General features: G+C 38.0%; 2 protein-coding genes across 5 annotated transcripts in view; one reads left to right on the top strand and one right to left on the bottom strand.

Annotated features, from left to right (window-relative positions):
* Positions 1–26,115, top strand: part of Immp2l (inner mitochondrial membrane peptidase subunit 2) — an 811,392-nt gene that overhangs the window by 359,857 nt on the left and 425,420 nt on the right. The window lies entirely within an intron of this gene.
* Lrrn3 (leucine rich repeat neuronal 3) lies at positions 16,529–19,033 on the bottom strand. The gene has a single exon (XM_038337159.1). The coding sequence runs from the start codon at positions 19,031–19,033 to the stop codon at positions 16,910–16,912; it is 2,124 nt and encodes a 707-aa protein (XP_038193087.1). The 3' UTR covers positions 16,529–16,909.

Raw genomic sequence — 26,115 nt, 5'->3', positions numbered from 1 at the left:
CATTTTTTTTTTTTTTTTGTAAGTCAGTCACATTTCACAAAGACTTACAAATCCTACACTCTTTATTTCAGGCTAGCAACCAAATAATTTGAGGTCTTTTTCACTGCCAAAACAACCAGCTGTAGTTTTAGGTTCATGAGAAACAAGTATTACTTAGGCAGAATGAAAATGTTAAAAGTAAGAACATACGTTTATAAAAATATTATCTCTAATCTTCTGTGTGCTCGCTTTTCTTGCAAACTTTGATTCAGCCGTGCCATTTCATAGGGTTTTGTATGTAAGTTACACTTCCCTTACATACAAGTGATACTTTGCTTCTCAATAGACAGCTATTAAAATTTAGAATGGACTGAAAAGCAGTGAATTATACAACCATGCAATAAAATGCAGCTACCAGGTCTATACAGACCAGGATCCCCTCCTCACTCTGATCCTGTGGCCCTCAGTTCTCACAGGGCAGAGGATGTCAGTGCTGGAGGCTTGTCCAACCCCCGGGACTGAGCACCTTCGCTTAGTTCTTTACGCGGCAGTCACCCTACTTGTGCCAGGGTTGAACAGACAGAAGCAGCAGCAAACCTTTAGCTGGAAGGGATCTTGTTTCTTCCAGTAGAACAAACGCATCCAGAGTACCCCGAGGCAATGTGGCATCATCCACCTCCTCTAAATCCATGCTCTGGAGTGAAAGGAGAGAAGATAATGCTGTTTTGTATTTTAAAGGAGGATTACACAGGGGTGCAGTGAGTCCATCTGCATTTCAGTGGAGTTTGGGGGATTCCTTTTTTAGAAGTCAAATTCCTCATCTCTTTCACATTCAAGTCTCACAAAAATAAAAATGTGTTTGTGTTGCTCCTTGGTAATGCTGCGGGAACCCCGTGGTCCTCAGAAACCAAATTGCTTTCAAGTGTGTGCCTGAAGATGTGATTTATTAACTTTACCCCTCAAACCCAGTGATTTTTTTGTATCATTTGCACTACTTCCTGGTTTATCAAGCTTGACTACATTTGTCTTTTCTTGGAGCAATGTGGTCTGAAAGTGTGAAATAGAAAACAATTTTGATCTAAGTATATGAAACCGGATGTAAGTGTTGTGTGTAAGCTTTGCTCTGTGGGATGGGAAATCATGATGCTGGTTGCCTGTGTTAGGCGGTTGGTGACGGATAGTTGGCATTGGAGAACTGCTTCCGTTCATACAGGTGGGGTCACTTTCTGTGACATCTTAATGGAATTTCCAGCACGCTCATTACTGTAAGGTTTATATGGCGTGTGTCCTTCTTAAAATCATAGTACTTTATTTTGTATTAGTAGTATAAATGATATCAGAGAACCTAGGTGGAGATTTGCTATTTTTCCATCAAGCCCTTTGCCCCTAGACATTTAAATGGCCCGCTACACCTTTCTGGCATTTATTAATTTGATTTGGTTCGTGTATCACTAATTGAGGTTTCATGTTTTTAAATTTATAATTGCATATAGTGAGTTGAATTATGTCCTCTAGAAAGACACACGCCAGTTCCCCTTTCTTCTTCATTTAACTTTTCATGGTTTGATTCCCTGCAGACAGCTATTGTGTTAAACTAGTAGGTGTAAAATTTCAAAAATGACAGAGCCCCACATAGGAGCACCGGACTGAGCTCCCAAGGTCCTGATGAGGAGCAAAAGGAGGGAGATCATGAGCAAGGAAGTCAGGACCGTGAGGGGTGCGTTCACCCATTGAGACGGTGGGACAGATCTAACGGGAGACCACCAAGTCCAGTTGGAATGGGACTGATGGAGCATATGATCAAACCGGACTCTCTGAATGTGGCCGACGGTGGAGGAGGACTGAGAAACCAAGGACAATGGCGATGAGCTAGAACTGTACAGCATGGACGGGCTCACTGTGAGCCTTGTCAGTTTGGTTGCTCACCCTCCTGGACTTAGGGGGAGTGGGGAGGACCTTGGACTTAACATAGTGAAGGGAACCCTGATGGCTCTTTGGCTTGGAGAGGGAGGGAGTGGAGGTATGGGTGGAAGGGAGGGGAGGGAAGGCAGAGGAGGAGGGGAGGAGATGAAAATTTTTTATAAAAAAATAAAATAAAAAAATTAAAAAATAAATAAAAATAAATAAAAAATAAAAAATAAAAAAACATTAAAAAAATTCTAAAAGTAAAGTGGTCACATCTTCTAAACAATACTTATTAATCCCTTCTTACTAATCTATAAACTTAGCTTTGGTATAGGTATGTATGTACACCAATCCCTTCTTACTTAACAAATTTTCATTTTTTTTTTTTGGTCAGCTCTTTTCCAAAAGTACTAAATTCCAGAAAAACCACAGTTGATAGATTCTATAGTATGTGCTGTCCCCAGCAGTACAGTGATATATAGAGCCATACCGCTTCCTGCCAGCAGTGATGTGAAGCATCCCTTTCTCTAGTGTATCTCTCCTGTGTACTGTGCTGGCTGTCTAAGCACCGGGCTTCTCATAAAGTGGCCCAACATTAAGTCCCAGAACTTATGTCATTCATCTCATTTCTTCTCAGACACATTATCTCCTTGTGTATCTCAAGAACAGAACTAGTATATAATATCTGTGAGAGAAAGAGAGCATTTACATATAGTTAATACTGTACATTTAAAAATAATTTTGTTGTGTATTATTATTGCTAATCTGTTAATGTATCTATGTATCAACTAAGCTTTATCATCAGTATGTGTATATGAAGTAAACATAAAATGCATAAATAAGGATCGGTATTTCTGAGGCTCAGGTGTCATCCTTGATTTTCATTTACTGCAAGAGAAAGCTTCTCTGGTGAGTGTTACAATACCCTGATATATGGTATAGCAATATGTCACCAGGGGCCATTGTGTTCCTATATTCATTAAGTGAAATGAGAAGAGTAGGCTTCTCCCCTACAGCCCGTGACATACCTAATTTCAGGTTCTTAACTCATTAATGGTGTAGTGTGTGGGTTCCATTTCAGGCATGCCTTAAAGCCAAAGAGTGCCTGTTTACTCTTGCATCTGTGACACCACTGCATCTTTCATGAACGTTGCTCTCATAGGTCACAGTGTTCATATGGGGGTGGGAATGATAATTACTTTGCTCCTCCAGTACAGGTGTAGCATCTTCCAGCACATGCACATTTATCATAACTTCTACTCCATATTCTGTAACGTAAGTACTCAGCAAAACTAATAAGTAAGTCTTCAGCAATAGAGTCTTCCTGTTAGGTTGTGGAGAGTAACCAATAACATTGGCTATAGCTTGTAATGTTTAGGAGAACCTATGGGAGCCCCTTGGCCAATGACCTAAAAGGTTGTAACCTGTTCCTAGTGATGGAGTGTAGTTTCCCGGCTGCCAAGACTCCCAAAATAACAGAAACTGTGTTAATTAAATCACTGCTTGGCCAATTACTTAAGCATATTGCTAGCTAGCTCTTACATCTAGAATTAACCCATCTCCATTATTTTATATTTTACCACGAGACTCATGGCTTACTAGCAAGGTTCAGCATGTCTGTCTCGGGCAGTGGCTCCATAGCTTCTCCTGACTCAGCCTTCTTCCTCCCAGCATTGACTTTAGTTTTCTCTGCCTAACTCTATCTTTTCAGGCCAAGCCAGTTTCTTTATTAACCAATGGTATTCACAGCATACAGAGGAGAATCCCACATCACTGGAGATCTTCCTTGGTGACATAAGCCATCTAGTTAGAGCATTGTGTCCCCCATTGTAAAGTAACTCATTTAAATTCCATTTATATAATTCTATATTTTAGAAAGCTTCTATAGTAGTTGGTTACTCTTTGAAAGGTCTTCATTGTTAATTATAATTTAGTGAGACTAGGATAACCAAACCCCAAGGATAGCGTTGTTTCTGCCTCCCAGCTATTAGCTGCCATTCCTTTCACCTTTTACATGTGCAACTGCCCCAAAGACCTTAGTAGACCCTCAGACCTTAACACAATTGGCACTCTGAAGGAAGTACCATTCTGGTTTTGGAACCTAGCACATAAGCAGCAAAACCTTCCAAAACAAGACAAAGACCAAGTCCATCAAAGTCCACAGTTCTTGGAAAGTCTCTAAACGTACCTACCTCCTTTTTGACTTCATAGTTTCCCTTCCTGTTAACTGTTACTAACTAAAGTTGTTAACTCAGGATATGATTTGGGGGCTCAGCAGCTCTCGCTAAGAAAGGCTTGCAGCTGTACATGGGTCCTGAACATCCAGCGTCGTTACGGGCAGGCTATTGAAGACTTTCTGGTGGCTTAACCCTGTGCCTGGTTTGTCTTCCCTGATGGTCACCTCACCGCAACGAGTGCTGGATTTAACTCAGGTCCTCAAGCTGGTCCGTCAAGCATGTTGCTGTCGGAGCCATTTCCCTAGCTGCTGAGGTTTTTATGTAACAGGTTCATGGTTCCCTTTCCTTCCCTATGACACCCTTCACTGCTGTGCCATGGTTTCTCTTATTCTTCCTGAAGAAGAACAATAGTAAGCTTTGAATTAACCGTCTTAAAAATAGCTGAACGACAGTTCCACCACTGATTCCTGATTTGGGTCTATTTCTTAAGACAGTTGTACCAGTAGATGTTCACTGTGTTCTGTTTGCTGTTATATCATGCTGGTAGTGGAGAGACAGACAGACAGACAGACAGACAGGTAGGTAGGTAGATAGATAGATAGATAGAGAGAGAGAGAGGGAGAGGAAGAGAGAGAGAGTCAGAAGGAGAGTCAGAGAGAGAGAGAGATAGAGAGAGGGGAGGGGAAAAAGACAAAGCCAGTGTTGGGGAGAGTAAGGGTAGAAATCATTAGCATTCCTTGTGTAGGATAAGATTAATTATTTTCATGAAATGTATGTGGGTTGCAGTGTGCTATGTTTATTTAATATGAGACATAGATTAAAAACATTTACAAGTCAAATGCCAAAACAAATTCAAGCTTTAATTATTCTAATTTATATTCTCCTCCCAGAAACCCTGATATATCTTTGTCAATTTGGACAGTCAGCAAGTTTATAATGAGGTCCCCAGGAAGTGTGGTCACCAGGCACACTTTTCACAGCTCTCTTCTCTAATGGCTAAGGCACTCACAAGGGGGGAACTGTCCTGCTTCTGCTTCTAGGTGTGAGGCGGTGCCAGGCTTCAATTGGGGAAATATGCCATCAATCAAATGAGCTTTCTAGCTGGGATTCTGCATCTTCTGCTAATAAGTTTACCATTGGTGTATCAATCTTCAGAAAACTCCAAAACCAAGCAGAAAAGAATTATAGTTAATTGGTGGTGCTGGTTGACTCACCATACTGCCATTCCCTGCTCTCTCCCAAATGGCTTTGTCTCGAAAAATTGTAATAATTTGTTATTAATACAAATGAGAAAACTTTTCCAAATTGATTTTACTTTTAATTAAAATACAGTCACATCTTTTTCTACTCTTCTTTCCAGCCCTTCTGTGCCCCACCCCTGCTTCCATACAGGTTTGGTGAAGGGGAAAATGAGAAAGGCAGGGGACATTAATGAGAAAAGGACAGCAAGTGGCAGTGTTTAAGGACTGCAGTTGGTGTTTAAAAGTTAACACCTGTGAATTCGCCTTTTTGTGACGAGCAAACCCTCTTGCTGTTGTCACTAAAAGCTTGGTTCTGCTGTTGAGGTGTGCAGTTTTGACTTCCTCCTCTGAGTTTCTCACCTATGATGTACGATGTGGTCCTCAAGAGCATCTTCCTCATCGAGCTCAAGTGCACTTTCCTCGTCCCAAGGCCTGTGCGGATGCTTAACATTTACTGTATTCTCATGCTAGTGAAGCTGATATTAACCACATCGTGTGGAATCAGGTATAATTAAATATCCTGACTGTCCAGAGTTGTCTTGCTTCCCTTTCAGAACAGCACAGGAATAAAGACCGCATGACTCTCCCAGCAGACAGAGATTGTGAATGAGAAGACTTGTGGGGAAGGCATTCAGTTTCTGGCTTGCTTTAAGACAGGCTTGTGTCTTGGATCACACCCAAAAAATCATCCGTGGCTTTTAGGCTGTGGTTTCTTTGATGTGGAGTAATGAAAAGTTAGGGACAAGACTGCATAGCCAGCAATTTGTCGGGCTGCCCTGTGGGGGTAGGATAGATGTCTTCTCTGGTTTGCTCTAGCAAGAAAAATTAAGATTAGAGAAAACAAATAGTTCAGAACGAGAGGGCAAACCTGTTTCTTCATAGAATAATGTAGCAGACTGATGGCAGAGGACTGACCTGCTGCTGCTCACAGCACTGGGGCAATAGGGGCTGAACTGGAGAAAGACATGTGAGCACCCAGGTCTCTGCTCCTTTGGAAATCAGATGGCGTTTATGCCACTTGGAAAGTGTGGGCAGCTGCAATTTGTACTGAATGAAAGTAGTGGAGGGAGACAGTATTATAAACTTTGACAAAGACAGAGTAGCAGATTTTTAAAAGCTGTGACTTGCACATATTCTATGTGGTGTTCCAAGTAGTGCTCCGAGAAACTGTTGACCTGAGCAGTATGGCCTCATGTTGGGTCAGGTTTCCTCTTACATATAAAACCGCTCAGTCTGCTGTTGCATTTGGATGTTGTAAGAAAGGCTGTGTGACTCTTTTCTGTTACCTATATCTTAATGACTGGAACAGATCCATGAGCCATGGCAACTTGCTGTATTCTTCAATAAACTCAGGATCTGGCTCTGGGTATCAGATACTCAGCTGTCAGTATTTCAATATGAACGAAAGTGGATCTGCTTTACCAATTTTATTTTTTTGGAATTTGGTCCTTTGCTTCAGGTGAAAATCCTCAGGGACTTTTCAAAAGAAATATTCTTAAAGAACTGAAATTAACTCTGTTAATATATTAATATCACAGTTACCTTAAGCACTTTTGAGAAAAGTGGGTAGGAAAAGGATTTTCAGAGTGTTGCTTTCCATAACAGAAGAGGTAACCCAATAGTTTAATTTGTGTCTTTCTCACTAAGGCTTAAATTGCTGTGATGTAATATACTTCTTTAATAATCTGATTATATTTTTGATCTTAGATTCTTTTCTTAATTTTATCTTTTGTATTTATTTACTTTTGTTTTAGAACATATATAGGTGTTTTGCCTGCATCTGTGTCTGTACATCACGTGTATGTATAGTAATGTTGGAGGCCAGAAGTCGGGGTTCAATCTCCTGAAATTAGAATTACAGCCAGTACTAGGGAATTAAACTTGGGTCCTCTGGAAGAGAAGCCAGTGCTCTTAACTGCTGAGCCATCTCTCCAGTTCTGACCCCAGCTTCTTAAACTCTTGGTCAGAACCTCATGTGGGAATTGTGGAAATTAATGTGGAGTGTTACAAAACTTGTGAGGAGTGTAACTTTTATGAGTGATCTGTGATCACAAATGAATTCAAAATCACGTTCCAAAGGAGTTCAGGGAGTCTGGGCAGTGCCCGTGCTTGTTGCTTCTGTTAGGTTTGTTTCCAGTGCAGAGAATGCACTCAGTGGAATCAGCTCACATTGCCTGAAGCACCTTGGCTCAGATTAAAACATATATATTAAACATTAATTATATTAAATATTAATCAATACATATTAAATAATTAAAACATAATGTGGTGTATAGTATACACCATATCACAACTTAATGGTTTCATTATAAAAACAAGTAATTTCAGTATCTCCTTACTATCATCCCTCAGAATATAAATATTAAATTGATATATCTTTGGATTATATTGCATTGGAATGCCAGTTTGGTAAAAAAAAAAAAAGATGCCATTTGAATTGTTGATTCAAGTTATATAAATTGTCATTAAATGAATTTTGACTTATGATTCGGACTGACTTTGCACAATCTCTGAGTTGGCCATAGGCATACTTCTACCTTTTGTACTATGTATTTATGCAGAGTAGGCTTCTCAGTGTTGACAATTATAAAATCAAAACACTGATGAGTGCTGAAAAATGTTGAGGCCACTGTGTCTTAAGCGCTCGTCATTTGGACTGTGTCGTCTGTAAGTTACATAAAAGTTAGCAATCATACCCCTCTCATCAGTATGCAGATAGTTCATCTTTCCTAAGTGGAAAAATATACACATACCAATGAATTGTTATGAGATGAATTCCCTGTGCTTTATTATCAATGAATGTTTTATTCATATCTGGGTCATGTAAAACTACCCCAGGTGTAAAGGAGCAGCAAGAGGAGGGTTCGGAAGCTCTGTATTCCATAACTGTATATAGATGAGCTTTTCTTATTATCCAAGAACAGTATCCAAAGAGCATAGAAGATGTGGGTGCTAGCTGCATACATGCTATGCATGTTAAGGTAGTATGACCTAAGCACCCCATGTAGACACACGATAGAACGTGAAAAGTGAAAACCTGCAGGGAATAATGCCCGTGACACCCAGGCGTTGTAACTGTGTGCTTCACAGAGCGCGGTGCACGGACTGGGGTGCTGCCGAGGCTTTGCCTCTGCCTGTTCTTAGACTTAGGGACTTATTGAGCCCCATGTAACACGTTTGTGAAAATTTAAAAGGGAAAAGCAATTGGTAGTCAAAATTGAGTTATGTCAGACTTACATCCAAGGCTATATGCCACAAATTTACATTATATTTGAAGTTTTATGTATAAAACCTCCCAGAATGTCTAGGCTGTACTTCACTCATTTGCCTTTGCTGAGGCAATACAGAACGTTTTGATATTTTCAAAGGGGATGCACTTTGAAACCAAATTTGAAATTAGTTGCTCCTGAAATCCTGGTCTGTCCTAACACAGAAGATTACAGATGCATACCTGAGGAAGTGCATGTGTCTGTGTGGTGTCAGATTAGGAAAAACCTAAGAAAGTTTTCGTACTTGTATAAAGTAGTCCTGATGGCTTTAACCTGGCTCCTTTTCCTCTGTGACCCTAGTTTCCACTCTGGCTAGCACCAGATACAGTCTGGCCTGGACCAGTGTCTGTGTTGTTTGTCTCCAGCTGGTTCTCGCTCTTTCCTTCTTTAGAACTTTGTTCCATTCGCTCAGTATTCTGATGGTTCAAGCTGTGTCTATCCTTTTCTTCTCTAGGTGGGTGATTATATAAAGCAATGTGTATTTGCCGCCCTTGAGGCTCCTTTAGAAGGCTCTGTACTCCTCAATGCCTATTAGCTAGCTGTTCCTATAACTTTTGTAATTACTATGATACTATTTTAATGTATTGGACCCTCCAGATTAATTCATTAGTATCTACTTTTTCACTGGAAGTTTTTTCAATGTCAAAAGGATTTTCAGTGCCATGGCATCTCTCTGAAAAGCTAGTAGCTGATCTCATTTCTAGTACATATATACCAGTAAGTAGTGAATGGATAACACACACACATGCAGGTGACATGGCTCATGATTTGTCTCTCTCCTTAAAATACTTGCTTAGTGGGCATGGCAGAGATCAAGCAAAGCTGACCATGCATGTAAATTCCATAATGAAACCCATTTCTTTATGTGAAATGCTACAAATGAAGTTTTACAGCGTGGTGCTGCTACTGGTTTCTGAGCCAACTTCCTTAGAAGAAGCTCTGCAGCCTACACAGTCCCAATGAAAGGCAACGGCAATGACATAAACCAAGGTGGAAAGAAGTCACTGAGAATGAGACAAGTTCTGAGCGTGGTAACTTTCAGGCATTCGTAGTGAAGAATTGCTGAACTCTGAGAAACTTCATAGACATAAAATTATCCTCCCATCCCAGCTTGATGTAACAGGATATCTTTATTTATGGAAATACTTGTTTTAAACAGCCACCTCCTTTCTTTGACTGGCAGTTTTGGATGACTAACTTTCTATTAAATGGTCACTTGCAGGCTTTAATCACATGGATACGTCGGTTTTTATTTAAGTTTTTGCTGTGCCATCTATCACTGAACAATCCGTGTTATCTGAAATGCATTCAGTACCAGTGTTCTCTCTAGAACTATACCACATAGTTCATCAACATGCTCTCCTGAGAGCCGGAAGGTTACTTTAGACCAGAAGTTGCCAGCAGTGCCAGACGGCCAGAGCAGTGACTTCTCACCCTAAGCTGTTGGTGTCCCAGTGTTCCTTGACTGCTGGTCAAAGAATCTGCCTGCAGGCAGAAAGCTGGATGGGCTTTTTTTTCCTTTTTGTCAGCATTTCTTGATTTTTTTTTCTTTTCTTTTCTGTAGCCTTGACTGTCCTGGAACTAGCTCTGTAGATCAAGCTGATATCAAACTTACAGAGATCCCCCTGTCTCTGCCTACAGAGTTCTGGGATTAAAGGCTTGTGCCACCACCACATTTTTCTTTATTATTATTTTTTTTAACATAGAAGGTGTCTTCTAACGTAGAATGTTTTGGGGGTAGTTTTGATCTAAGAATTGAAAAGCATATTTAACTATTTAACTGGTGACATACCAATGCCTCACTCACAGCTAGTAGACTTGTATTTGATAGATGACAACTATCATGTGAATATGGGAATAACTACAGAAAGATATTTTAATAGAATCTGACTGTGTACCTACTGGGTACTTGGAAAATATGCTTATTTAAATTTAACAATATGCATAAGTTTATGCCAGCAAGTTCTCTGCCATTGAGCTACATCTTCATATCTCTTCATGTTGTTGTATTGTTTCCATCTCCCAAATCACCCATTTTCATGGACTATGGCATGCTTAGGTAGACCTGGGTATTTTTATTTCTCATGCAGGTGTATCTTTTTGTTTTTATGTTTCCCATTTTGTTTAGGATGAAAAAAACTAACTTCTTTGACACTATATTTATATTTGTAACATGGAATACAAAATGGAGATATTAATACTGCATGAGCAAATTAGTTATCTATACAAGTATACAATAGATTGATTTTATTTAAAAGGGTTAAAATAGTCTCTCTAAAAGGGAGAGGCATTTTGTAGAAGGAGGCTGCTCATTCATTTCCCGGCTGCCCAGATGTGGATCATAACGCAGAAACTATATTAATTACAACACTCTTTAACCAATATCATAGACATATTTCTAGCTAACTCTTACATATTAAATTAACCCATTTTTATTAATCTGTGTATTGCCATGAGGGCGTGGCCTATTATTAAGGTTCTGCCTGTGGCTGTTTTTTTCTCCTTTAGCAACTACATGGCATCTCTCTGCCTCCACCTACTCTCTCTCTCTCTCTCTCTATGTCACTTCCAGACCTGCTATAGACTGAAATAGCTTCTTTATTAACCAATGGTAATAAAACATATTTACAGCATTCATAGGGGAATCCCACATCAGAAGGAAAAAGAAGTGTCTATTATATTCTTGTCTCCTTGTTAGGAAGTTCATTTTCCTCATGTTCTTTTTCTTAAGCCTGTTGTAACTTCCTAAAAACCATTGCCAATTTTGAGCCTGACATTCAGTGTTGGTAAATGTTTCCTTGTTTTTCTCTGTCTTTCCACCTTATTATGAATAGTAACATTTTTGAAGTGATATTTTATCACTTATAGGACAGTATATGAACTATTTATTAACCAGTGACTTCAGGAACAGTTCTGGATTGAGGCACACATGATCCATTGAAAGTAAATCTAGTCCGCTGTACCCCACACAATTTTTTAATGTAGGTATTTCTTATGCTATAAATACTTAATTTCTATTGATATGAATGAATGTTACTTTAAGAGAAAGGTGAGGCTTTTGCGTCTTATTGTTTATGCCTTTAGACACTGGGAGGCTGTGCTTTATTGCACACACAAACCTCAATTGATTTCTGATGCTATAGGAGGAAAGCAGGTTTTGGGATCCTCATAAAACAAGTGTTCTTCTGTGAAACATTAAGTACTAAAATGCTAGTGTTTTGATTAACTGAGTAGCAGACAGGAATGAGAAGCCAATTTTATGTCACTTTGCAGATAGAAATTTTTGCTTCTTACTGCTTGTAAGTTTTTTCTTTGTAACTATTAAGGATACATTTATTGTAAGTTTCTGACTTCAGTCCCAGTAATAAATGGTAATATTGTATCATATACTTTTGAAGAATTTCTTTGGCGTTTGGTTACATTATTTTAACAGTGTCACTTCTAATAGTTTAAGAACCAATTCTGTTTCTACCAGCTTGGAGACTGATATCCCAAATACCAGGGAGCTATTTATATTTTACTCTGATTTCCTCAGTGTGAGGATTAGGAAAGTCAAACTATGCTTCCAGCTTACTCCATAATTTGTGCTAGAGGTTATTAAATGCTACATATGAACAGCTCAATTGAATTTTTGAATGGATAATCTCAGACACTATACTGAATACTTTAATGAGAACTTTGCTTGTTCTTTACCATGGTCAGAGAATGCTATGATTTTATAAAATTACATCAGTTAGAAAAGGCAAACTCATAAGGCTTTGTGACACCTACAAATGTCATTATCCCTTGAAATTAAAACTATGTTATTATGTCATGAAAATTCTAGTACAGAAATTACTTTCTATTAATTTTCCATATTTTCTAGAAAAGCCGACATTGGAATGAAGAGCTAGATGTCTTGAATGGTGATGAATACAATTGGAGGTTTTCACTGCTTTTTATAACACAGGACTTTTGTTGGAATCTTGTCCATCTATAGCAAACTTAAACCTTTAAATTTGGTATTTTATTGTTAATTTTACAGTTGACAGATTACAAATTTACAGTTCTGAATATTGTTTATCTGACATGTTAATAGAAGGAATTTAAGTTTTTCCTGGATCACTTATTGGCAGATCTTTTAAGAGTAGGTGAGAGATCTTTTCAGAGTCAGGTGACTCTCCTTGAAGGAGATATAAACATTTGGTCAGTGCTAAATTACTTTCTTGAATTTAACTTCACATTTGCCAGAATAACCAAATTCACTCAGTTAAATAAAGAAACCAAAACATGTTTCTATGGTTAGAAATAATCTATGGTAAATAAATAGGATTTTTTTATTTAATCAATCTAAAGATAGTATTAGGCTAGTTTTAATAATAAAGAAAATAAAATCATTAATATATTTTAACAAGTCCTTAATGTATTTCTGTAAGTAGGATATTTTGAGCTTAAAAGTTCTGTGGTGTGAGTGTGTAAAGTTCTGTGGTGTGAGTGTGTGAAACTGCAAACCAGTGCTGCAGTGCCACTAAGAATCACAGTTGATAAATATTGTGAAAACTTGGTAGAGAAGATGTAGAATATAGATCTCTCTGTTTAGGGGAATTTTTGCTGTTCAGTGTTTTTCCTAAGATGAATAGCCATGCAATAAGTATTTCCTGAGAATGCACAATATGTAAGTAAATGAATACTTTACTTACTGAGTAAATTATCATTTTAAGTTTATTCTGATTTATAGTTGGATTAAGATTTTGCTGTCTAACTAGAATAAAATCTCAAACATTTGTATAATTATAATGCATAAAATTTATCTCTCTTATATTCTCTATCTGTCTACCTCAAAACTCCATTTTATTCTTCCTAGGGAAACTAGTAATATATCAAAACTTTACCATGCATTATAGGTTCTTGACTTTGTTAATAGTGTCTGTCTTTATATTGACTTTCCATACAGTCATGCGTCTCCCGGCAATAGTTTTCATTGCGAAACTGCATGTTGAGTTGATGTCATCACTGTGAGCGCATCATAGAGTGGCCTTCCATAAACTAATAGTGCAGATCAATGCTTGTAGCCAGGAGACCCAACAAACGGGTGTATAAGGCTGTCACCGTTCTACCATGCCATGCCATTTACAGTTAGCTTTTTTTTAGATTAGTCTTTTTTAATATTTATTTATTTATTTATTTATTTATTATGTATACAATATTCTATCTGTGTGTATGCCTGCAGGCCAGAAGAGGGCACTAGACCCTATTACCGATGGTTGTGAGCCACCATGTGGTTGCTGGGAATTGAACCCAGAACCTTTGGAAGAGCAGGCAATGCTCTTAACCTCTGAGCCATCTCTTTTTAAGAGGTCGAAGGATTGCACTCCAAGATAATGGGAAAAGCTTAGTGTAATATTCCAGTAGTAAATAGTTACTGTCCCTTCAAAATCCTGTACTCTCTGGAATTGTATGTTACACATTGAAACAACTGATAGCACAGAAAGTTATCTCTATCAGCATCTTGGCATATATAAAGTATTGTACTCTGATTTTAGGACTGCTAGAATCTTATTAGTTAATAGGAAATTTTCATCTCTATGTAATGGTACCAGTTTTGTATATGCAGGATATTCAAACTTCATTACACAATCATGACTGTAGTTTTTGTATTGTTAGAGCATGATTCTTATTTTTTAAAAAATCTTGAGTTTAGTTTATTGTAAAAATTGTGAGATTATGTTCTTCTTTTCAAATAATTTTTGCCAGAGATTGTTTTATTCCATATAGATAAGTACATAAGTTGGTATTTGTGAAGGGATAAACTTTAGAATTTTTTATCCCTTAAGTAAACTCCATTGCAACAGGTGATTCTATATAGTACAGTTCACCTGTAAATTATATATGACTAATCCTCATTTAATTTTGTGATTGTTTGGGAGGATGTATAGGAAATATTAAATACTATTCTCATTACCGAAGGAAAATTCTTTTCTTCCCTGATGATACATTGAATTAGGACTTAAATAAAATCATGGCATGCTTTATGTGCCTGCATTGATTTTTTTTTTTTGGTGACACAATTTCATTAATATGCCTTCTACTTATGTATTAATGGTGCTTATTTCATGACAATTTTCAAAGTTACGTGACACTTGAAAAGCTGTGTAAGCTTTAGCTATGAGTGCGATAGCTCCTCGTGAAGGTAAATTGAAGAGAAACACAAGACACATGCTCAATTTCCTGCTGACCGATACAGTAACTGCATCCTAATAGGTCATATTTCAGCTCTTAAATTTTTGATAAATAGCTGAACCTCGCAGAGCTCTATCCGTCGTGCTGAAACTCGTAGTGATGTATGAGCGTGTCTGACTGATGAATTCTAATGTCAGCTTCTGTGTGATAGCGATTCATCAGGTCGGAAAATCTGTGCTTGGGAACCACATTGAATTAACAAGTTCCATATTTTCCTTTTGTCGAAATTAACACAGCTTGTCCTTTCATTTTAAAGAGTTCATAGCAATTACCTTCCACATTGTCAAAACTAGCTAAGATTTAATTAGAAACTGCCAATACTAACACAAAAGAAATGTCGAGTATCAACAAATAAATTGATAAGACTGCTATACTGGAATGCTTACAGAGCGGTGACGTGCTGAAAATATGCCCTCAGTTACTGTAAAATGCTGATTAAGAACAGCACACAATAGTTGCTAATATAAACTAGAACCTCCTAACGGGAAAGAAAACAATTTTCCTTTTAAAACTATGTCTTACATTTAAGATCAATGTTTTTATTTTAGAACACTTTTTTTTTTTGCTCGAAAATGCACTCATTTTTGCAGGACTGTTTTATTTACAAAAGGACTAAAACTCTCATTCTCACTAATTTTTCAAGTAAAATTGTTTCACTTCACATAAAGGATTTTAAAATAATATTTTTATTTTATAACCTGGGTTATTTTAACCTATGGTTTTAGAGACTTTATATGTTGCCTTAGCAGATTTTACTTTGATGCTGTATTTTACCATAAGTCACTTTCAGAATTAATGAAACTCTTTCCAGATTTCTGGCAGGGGAATCGTAAATTAAGGGCCACCCTGTGCTGCATAGCAAGTTTGAAGTGAGTTTAGTTTGCATAGACAGATTGATGCTGTTCCTTGTTCCTAAATCTAAACTGAATTTTGTTTTACCAGAACACCAGAATCATCTAGATTATATTGTTTTTAATGTGGAGTCAAGAAAAATCTAAGTTAGAGTTTCAAAAAGTTGAACCTCATAAAGTGTTGTTACTTATTCCTATTTTATAGTGAAATTCTAAGACCCTGCTCTTAAAGTGGAACGCGTGACTTCCTTACTGTGTTTGTGGTGTAGCAGGCTTTTAAAATACTTGTTGCATACCTGAAGCTCAATATTTAAAGTCTCAAGGGGATGGGGAAATAGGCTTAGATGAATAAGTCCTACTGGAATGTGGCAAAGTCTTTGCAAAGCAGCAAATTCCAGTTGATCCATTCATTATTGAAATTAGACCTTGACTTACTCTGGTATTGGATTTACATCATTTGAACCTAATAATAAATCCTCTTCCAAAAGCTCCTTGTTTGAAAAAAATCTTTAAGCGAATTCATAATTTCCTGGAGGATTTACTTCAATTAATAATTCAAGTGTTAAATATAATGTTATCACCTTTTAATATTGATAAAATGCTGTCTAGAATCCATTTTGTATATAAAAAAATGTAGCTACCAAACCCAATAAAAGTCTCACTTTTAACGTTCCAAATGTGACTGTAGAAGACACTGTTCAAAAACACTGTATTTAAACAACTTGTAGTCAAATGATATTTCCCAGAAATTATTCTTTATTTAGAAACAAAAACAAGACAAAAGCAATTGATTTTAATCCAAAATGTATTTTTCCTTATAAAAGAGGTCCACATACTCACTGTGTCTACTCTACCGAATCTGTCCTTTTCCTTACACCGCGTGTCAATTCAAGTTTATCTGGTCACTGCAAAAACTCGTGGCTAACGTGTAATACAACACAGGAGGAGGTATTGCTCAGTTCAGCTACTCTTCTATACTTAAAAAAAATACAGAAATGTTTTTGTTCACGTTAACTCTAGTCCTGACATAAAAGTTACATGAAAGTCCTAGAAAATGGGATTGGTTTATTTGGTTGCCACAGTACCCTTTGAAGCCCGTCAACTCGGATGCGAACTTTCACGTTTCCATTGGCCAGGAGCAGCATTGGTGAAGCTGATTCTTCCTTCCTCTGTCTGTTTTTGTTCTTGTTTGTCTGTTCTTTTTTTTTTTTTCTTTAGCACTACTGCAGTCTTGAGCTTTTCTTTGAAGTAGGTTTGGTTGGTTGTTTTTAGGACATGTTCGTTGGCACACCTATCACAGTTGCTTTTACTTCCAAGGGCGCGCTTTTTCCTTTGCCTGGTTCCCAGAGGTTGATCAGAGGGGGGTAAAGCTCATTGAATGCCAGAGTCGGTTTGTGAAAGTAATTTCTCGCATAGCCACGTTCTCCCTCACAGTTCATTTCTTGTGAGATGCAGCTGAGAAGACACATGACCCCAATAATCCCCAAAAGCCCTCCAAGACAGGCCATAAATGCTGTGTGACTCTTTCCATATGCTTTTCCATCGCGGTCCAAACTTTTCGTGGTGACATTGACACATTGTTTTCTGCTTTTCTGGTAGATGGTGGGAATATCAATACAAATTTTATACTCAGTAGATGGTTTCAGATGAGTAAGATTGTACACCTTGACATCCGATGGTACTCGAGCACTTTGGGCAACATGGGAGTCTTCAGTCTTGACAAAGGCTGTCCACTTAACACTGGATTTGAGAATTTTAGAGCTTGCTTTCCAAGATACCAGCACGGAATTGGCCTGAATATCTCTTATTTTAATATTCAGAGAGCCATTATTATCCTGAGGAACAGAACCTCCCACTTTGATCATAATAGACTTCAAGTCGGCACCAACTAGGTTAGTTGCTATACAAGTGTATAATCCCCCTTCCTTTGGGGTTATGCCACTGATGTCGAGTGTGCCTTCAGAATGAACATAGAACTTCTCTCTCAGAGTATTTGGCAATAGTTTTTGACCAGATGGTGTGATCCAGTAGATTTCAGGCTGGGGTTCTGCAGTAGCTCTGCAGTGAAGGGACACATAGCTGTCGGCATCTACATCCAGGCTAGAAGGAAAGCTCTCAGGAGCTATGAGAGGGAGGCAAATTTCCATCATATCCCTGAAGTGCACTTGCCGAACGTTCTGGCCTTGGAATTCAGGTGGGTCCACACAGAACAGAGAATCTGGTTCCATGAATCGGATGTTGGTTTTGTTCATGTTGATCCAGCGGATGACACAGTCACACCGGATGGGATTGCTGTGTATGCTGATCTCTTTGAGGTTTGGCAAAGACTCTATGGTCCCGTGGTAGAGGGCACTGAGGGCGTTGCTGTTCAACATGAGGGATTCTAGCTTGGGGAGTCTGAAAAATGCATTGGGGTGAATGTAAGACAGTCTGGGGTTGTTAGTAGCTTCTATTTTCCTTAAATCTGGCAAGTTATCCACAGCGAGACTGTCGATGGAGACGAGCTCAGGCATGTTGTTTATCCCCAGCTCCTTCAAGTGCAGCATATTGCTAAAATCCCCCCTTCGTATTCTGTTAATAGGATTTTTATTTAGATCCAAAAATTTGAGGTTTACTGCTTTTTGAAGAGCAACTTGGGGTACCTTAATAAGCCTGTTATCATAAAAAGAGATGCTTTCTAAGTTTTCCAACCCGACCAAGGCATTGTCTGGTATTTCCGTGAGGTTTATGCCAGCTATAACCAGGCTGCGAAGATTGAGAAGTGGCTGGAAGTTCATGTCTCTGATTCTGACGATGGGGTTGTCCCCAATCATCAGAATCTCTAGGTTAGGAAGGGCATCAAACCACCTACTGTTGATCATCTGCAGTCTGTTTGAGTTGAGATGAAGTCGAAGAAGGTTGTGTAGGCCAATAAAGGCTCCAGGCGAAATGGTGGAAAGCAAGTTGTGATTAATGTAGAGTTCTTGTAAGTTTCCCAGGCCATATAGACATTTTTCAGGCAGCTCAGTTAGTTTGTTTTCCTCTAGGTACACAGAAAGAAGCTGAGACATCTTTTGTACATGAATATTTGTGATTGAAGACAGATTGTTTTGAGATAAGTCCAGGCCAGTAAGGTTCACTGGGAAGTCTATGGAATGTTCAATTCTTGCAATATTATTCGTCTGTAGGAGCAGAATCTGTGTGTCTGCAGGCAATCTGGCTGGGAAGTTTAAAAGCCCTAAATCATTACAGTCTACTGTAGATGCTTCCATGTAGATGGATTGGGGTGTAAACCAAGGCCTGATTTCACACGTACATAACTGTGGGCAGTCCACTTTTTTATCTACAGCTTGTACTAACGTAGTGATAGCTAGGCCAAACAGCACATGGATTTGGAGTGGCATGTCTTTCATCTTAGCTTTCGTCTTCAGAAGTTGAATAGGCCCTTAAGGATTCCAGCCACCTCCAGTAAGTTCAGTATGAGCTGACTGATGAGGGAGTACTTGCATCTGTCAGATGAAGAATGCCACGGAGCTATAGGCGCTTTCTTCATGGAAATAATTGTGAGGGCCACAGATGTATTTTCCCAAAATGGCACACATAGTAAAGAAAAGATGTCTGCTGTCTCCTCAGTGACAATGGGCTGATGGACTCTTTTAAGACGGTGAACGTGTAGATCGTCGTAAAATGAGGTGCAGTTCATTTATTTAGAAATCCAAGATTCAAATTCCATGCTATCCAGCACTTGCGGACATAGAGACATTATTCTAAATGCAATCAAAGGGAGAGAAAAATTAGTTCAAGAGGAAAGTTCATAATTAATGTTTAACTATAATTATTTCACATATATAGTATTAGAGTTTACAATTATTTCCATACATTCTGATGATTTTGTCCTTATTATTGGCCCAGACATGAGGTGAAATTTATTCTTCAGAATACTGGTTTCATTAAGTATAATAAATATGCTTCCAGAATTTTCCAGTTGTTTCAGTTCTATTTTATAGTTCCATCCAATTTAAGTCATAGTTTGCTTTGTCTTTAAAAAATTAACTATAGTGATTAAAATAAAAGAAAATAGCCTTGCAGGGTGATGGGTTTTGTTGTGTGCTGTATAGAAACAATGCTGTTCTGTTATAATCAAATAGTGAGCCTCCACTCCTCAGAGTTAGCACTTTGGAGCCAAATTGTTCCTGATTGCTGATGAGCTAAGTAGTGATATTTGCACCCTCATCCCTACCTCTCTGTAGAGTCTGCTTTGCTTAAAGTGACTTAAGAGTTGCAGGATTTGGAGGCTAACTATTCTACCTTACTATAGACATACTTGTATAAAATTAACTTTAGATTAAAATGTGATCATTTATCATTGAGAATAGTTTACACCCATCAGCCACTAACAGTAAAAGGCAACTATTTCCCATGAGTCAAGTGGATGTTCCTTCTTTAAATGAACACTGGTAATTTTTTTCACAGAAAAATAAGGGGTTCCAAAAGCAAGTTGCAGTTTGGTGTACCATCTACCTAATAGGACACCATAGTTAGGTGTCTGCTCCACCCAGGTGCATTGCTACAGAGCCTGCTCCACTCTTCTCACGTTTTAGATAGCCAGGCATGTTGCCTCCCGTACTGATGGCTACAACAGCATGCTTGGGTGAGGATAAGGTTGATGCTTCAGCGACACGCATAAGCTTCCAAAGACATGTGTTCTCTCTGAAGACTTAGAAATACTACTATTTCAAAATAAAGAAAGTCTTGTTTCTAAAAATGATAAATCACTTACGGTTCAAATTCAAGCTAATTTGTCTTTTCCCCTTAACACTCAGAAATGTGATCTCATCTAAAATTGAACTGTGATTTTTTTTTTCCCTTCAGTTAGCTACTAACTTGCCTTGAGTCAGAGGCACTTGAATTGTTTCCCTCACACATCAAGCCCGGGTCCTCCGGGGAGCCTGCCTTTCATACAGCTCGTCTGTCTCGCCTCTCAGCATGCCATGGTTCCAGTCACACCTTCTCAAGAACGTGAGATTTGCTACCTCCACTTCCTGACCACAGTAACTGGAGTGTAGCACATGCTCTAAAATTATTTTGGATTCCAGTGAATTGGTCCATGATTTAATGTACGTTTCCATCATTAACATATAATGTAAGCACTTCAATCTGTTCATTTTTTCCAACTTCAATAAATTTAATTGATCTTATTTGTATTCATTTTACTACTCACACAAACATTATATTAACTATATTTTTACATAAAATTCAAGTGTTAATTCTGAGGATAACACAAAGGAATGTTAAACTTTAAAAGTCAAATCTTCAGCTGTGATTCTCAACTTTCCAAATGCTTTGATCCTTGAATATAATTCCTCACATTGTGGTGTCTCTCCAACCATAAAATGATAGCATTGCTACTTCATAGCTGTAATTTTGCTCCTGTTGCGAATCCCAAGGTAATATCTGATATGTCACCACCCACAGGTTTGAGAACCACTGATGTACTGTATTTGTGGTTCTATTCATTTATAACTTAGTGGCTTTATGTTTATGTTTTATGTTTTATGGGTTAATAGCCAGTAGAGAAAAACATCCATGAATACTTCCTACAGGAACTTTTAGTCAGGATGACAAAGCACTAGTAAACTATAGAATACATAGAAGCATGAGACCCGGAATGCGGAAGTCTACAGGAATGGCAGCTGAATGAAGCCAGCATAGAAACCAATTGCCTCTTATGTCCAAGATGCAGGAAAAGCCTAAGTGGAAGCTACAAAATGCACGTCTGTGTGCTTTCATAAATCCCTCAACTGAGAATGAGGAGCCATGCCTTCTGCCAACTAAGTGGTTGGATCTGATTTCTGCTGCTGTGTGTAGGGAGCCTGTCTCATGCAAGTTAACCAGAAGGTGAATTATTAAATGACATGATCAATATCAATGTAAGAATGGAACTTTTTGAAATTATTTTGGTGGGTATCTTTGAAATTTTGTATTCATATTTAATTAGAATATTTTTCTGATTTCATTCCACCAATTGCTTAGCTGTAGTGTAGAGACAGTGGAATTTGACTAGGTTTATCCAGAAGACTTGTAAAACTAAGAGTTTCCATAGTGATGTACAAACTCAAAATTTGTTTGAGCTGGTCTATGGAAAGAATCTGTCGAGTGGGAAGCACAACAGAGCACGGATATTTACCCATTCTTAGAATACTGTCTTTTTCTTATGTCTGTGGAAACTACTGCAATGCTTGTACTATCAGCTTTCGGCACGCGTGGTTTGCAGAGCCCCAAGGCAGAGGCAGTGTCCTCTTACTTCTTAGTGCTTCACGGCTTTGAAGTCTAAGAGCCAATGTTTATGTTAACAATGGCCTTGAGAGACGCAGTCCTGAGATGCTTGAAGAACCGTGTGCGTTTGATGAACAGATTCTGAAACCTTACATATCGTCATCTCTACTGCTTGAGGTCTCACAGGCCTAAGAACATTGGCTAATAAACAGTAGGGTGTGATTAGGACACAGCTTTTCTCCCTTGCATGCTCATCTCTTTCTAGAATGCCACACTGCCCACATGAGTAGACATGAGGAGGTAATTTTAACAGACATTTACTACAACAGAATGTTTTCTCTTTGATTTGTGAAAACCCTCATCTTCAGACTTTCAGGTTTAAAAAATTCATTTTTCCAAAACCGGTAATGGTGAAGGTGTGACTCACGTAGGTTAAACTGACAAGGAACTAATATGTAAAACAGAGATGTTATTTTATTACAAGAAATGTGACAGAAAGGTGGCAATTCCTGGGTCCCCGGACGGCACCACTGCTCCGCTAGAAAGGCAGACTTGGAAGTTTTCAGTGCACCCGTGAACAGATTCCAGGAGTGAGTACGCGTCCGTACGTGTCCATTGTTTTTCTACAATTTCAGCACTCCGTCTGTTCACTTTTGAAAACTAATATATTTCACTGCTCTTATATGTATGTATTTTACTTGCAAAAGCTGCATGTTACCTATATTTTACATAAGATTGAAATTATACCTAAGTTATACACCTCATTCTCAATATAAGCAGCAAAGACAGATTAAAGCTCTTGACTATTGCAGTCATCAGAATGACAGCTTCCTTTTCTGCTATGGGAAACAATACTCATATAGAGACTGGGCCCAAGGACCTGGTCCTTGGTTGATACTGAACCCAAGCCCCTTGGCTGGAAGCTTTTTCTTTTTTAGTTCTTATCTGCTGTCTTAGTATTTGTTTACATTCTTCAAGTATCTACTCAAAATGAGATTATTAGTAGTAGACGGTATATAGTCAGGCTATTAGATTATGACTAGCTATGTACTGACTGAATCTTCCTTTGCTAGACATTGGATGATTTGATTATTATTCTTCCCAGAGCATAGGAATATTATAATTAGGGTTACTTTTCAACTCAAATTATTTGATCATATTGATACATTTAATTGGCAGATCAGAACTTAGTTAACACTTTGCTGATAAATAACCTATAAGCATGTCTTTCCACAGTTTGTATTGAATGATAGAAAATCAAACAATAATTACAATAATTTAAAAATGACACAAGTCTCCAACAGTAAGCAGCAATCAGAAAGGCATGCACCATCGGACTTCACAACAATTTCCCTCTCCTCTATTGACAGTTTAAAAGGAGGAATGCCATCTTGCTTTATGAAGAATCTATTAGAGCCTGAGAAAGTGATGGGCGTTGCAGCCATTTTAAAACATAGCCACGTGTTCAACCTGTGCCTCCGTTTCACTACTGAGAAAATGTTTTCACGATTGCTCATTGGAAAATTTCAGCTGTATAGCTGATTTTAAAAGAGGTTTCTTCCTCTTCCTATACATTGCTATAAAAAGTTTAAAAATAAGCAATTAAAAGAAGCTGAGCAGGTGCAATGCACTGGAAGTAAGCTCGGAATTCCTAAGAACACCCTCCGCCTTCTCTTCCAGGCCCCAACATTCTAGCTGCCATTCATTGCTCTTGATCACCGAGAATAAAAGATAAAGACCTTGTGAAACAAACATTTCAGATTTAGGAAAATGCGAACTCGATCATAACTTGCGATGTAGTTAAGTAGTTTCCTATGTGCCATCATTTATCAAAGACTTCATACTTCAGAGAAAATCTGTATTCTGACTTAAGTCTTAAAGATTTTAGTAGTAGTTATGAATTGACTGATTAATGCATAAGAAGTACTTAATGTGCAGACAAAATTTCGTTCCCTTTTCCCTAAAATGTGGTAATGAAGCACTATGCAAATACATGTCACTAAGAGCAGAGTACATTTTTCAAAGTGATTGACTTTTTGGTATGATGAGGCATCAGGAAAACAAATGAGTTCTTTTTTTTTTTTTTTTTTTTTTTTTTTTTTTGGACAGAGAGTTTCTCTGTGTTACAGCCCTGCCCTGGCTGGAACTTGCTTTGCACAACTTCACTTTTATTCTTTAAAGCTGCTTTTGTTTGCTTTCATAAAGAAGAATTTTAAAACATTTTTTTATCTTTTAGTTCTAAGGACAATATACTCATATGTTACAACTACATAAATAGAAAATGTTAAAAGTTTAAATGAGGGCTGGAGAGATGGCTCAGTGGTTAAGAGCATTGCCTGCTCTTCCAAAGGTCCTGAGTTCAATTCCCAGCAACCACATGGAGGCTCACAACCATCTGTAATGAGTTCTGGTGCCCTCTTCTGGCCTGCAGGCATACACACAGACAGAATATTGTACACATAATAAATAAATATTAAAAAAGAAAGTTTAAATGATGTTGAAATGTCCTTAGAAATGGAAAACTTTATCACAGCTCATGGTGGCTAGACAGATGCTTGTGCATGCTCACGGTCAGCTGTCAGTGGTGCTCAGCAGGTGGTCTCCCCGTCACTTCTCCACCCACCCAGTCCTTCAGCTGACAGTTTTGGGTGCCACCTGTACCAGCTAGTGTGTTTTCAGTTCACTCTATAAATCACCTTATTTTTAAAACTATATTTTTAAAAAGACATTTATTATAATTTTACAGCTACACCAAACCTTTTCTGTGGCCTGGCTCAAATCTCCCTCCCTTTTGTTTAACTTAGGAAACACTTGGAAATGTGGGATTTTTCTTCCTAATGTGAGTGTCCCTTTGTACTTCCTGAATGTTTCCCACAGCTTATTTAACTTTTCCTGTCACCTCCCCATGCAGATTTTGCCTCCAGAAGAGCAGCAGGCCTGGAATATTTTATGTGGAATACTGATAGCAAGAAGCCCTCCCATTCAAGTCACTAAAAGAAATCAATTTTAAGAATTCTTGTATCTTATTTTTTAATGCCTGTAGAAACTCGTCGTAGCTGAGATTTCTTATTAATGTAGTTTTAGATCAGAACCTAAAATGGAGAAGAGGCTTGTGCTGTCCTCAGTGAAGAGAATGTGGTACAGTTCCATGTTTGGCTATGTCCCATGGTTGGCCAGTTCCCGAGTGATCTCCTCTTTGTGGGCTGGCAGTCCCCAGACATGAAGAGTCATCTAGTCTTTTGTGGTGTTTATAATAAAATGCTCCCTTAGTGTAGTGCAGAAACAGATGGGCAAGGCAAATTTAAAGCCCATTGTCCTTTCAGTGAAGCTTCATGACTTAGGAAGAAAGTGTGCCTTTTGCTTGTACCTCTTTATGTGCATTATAAAGGCCGCACCATGTGGAAGAGAAACATTTTGATACTTGATTCAAAGGGAAAAATCGGTGAAGATAGCAAGTTGCCATGGAGACATTAAAACCCAGCTTCCCCCTTTCTTCTGTCACAAATTGCTAAGTTCATTTGTATAAAGATCTTTAAATCCATCCTCCTCTTATTTGAGTTTAGAGTCCCTTGTATAATTCAGCCTTTCTCCAGTGCTAATTGAAGGTTTCATAACCCCAAAGGATTGGTGAGTTTTACTAAACACATCCCAACAAAAACAACTGTTCTTTCTTAACTTGGAAAACATTTATTTTCTAGTCTCTCAAACCCAGTTATCTAAATTTGACACCTTTTAAAGAAAGTGGATATTTAAAATATTTATACTTAAAAAGACCTGTTTATTGAATCAGGCAAATAACGCTTGTTTGCATAGAGAAACATGGGCACTGGTTTACAAGACACTTTTGGAACTATGGGCAGAACACCTATAGAACTGGGTTACATGATATTTGAGATCTCTTCACATTCTCAGTTTATATGACGTGAAACTGCTGTGCAAATAAAAATGTTTTTAAGGTGTTTGATATTGTCTAGGTGCTAACTCACTCATCTGAGTTTAACCTTTGAATTCTTTATTTGATCATGTTTGTATTCATTACTCTTATCCTGCACCATTAACAAATTAGGATCAGTGAATTTTACTCATAATGGGCTTTATAGGCTATCAAATTAGTTGTCTGTCATTATTCCAAATTAATTGTCTACCATTATTAGTATCTCACTTCGTGCTTTTATCAACACAGTAGTAAATGAAAGGGAGCAACATTGAAGTCATCAAC

The sequence above is a fragment of the Arvicola amphibius genome, chromosome 7 (assembly GCF_903992535.2).
Source record: "Arvicola amphibius chromosome 7, mArvAmp1.2, whole genome shotgun sequence".
Taxonomy (NCBI): Eukaryota; Metazoa; Chordata; class Mammalia; order Rodentia; family Cricetidae; genus Arvicola; species Arvicola amphibius.
The sequence above is the reverse complement of the archived record's forward strand: the minus strand, read 5'-3'. Positions and strand labels throughout refer to the sequence as shown.

Coding starts and splice junctions, on each gene's coding strand:
- Lrrn3 (XM_038337159.1), bottom strand. CDS start 19,033: ATGAAAGACATGCCACTCCAAATCCATGTGCTGTTTGGCCTAGCTATC.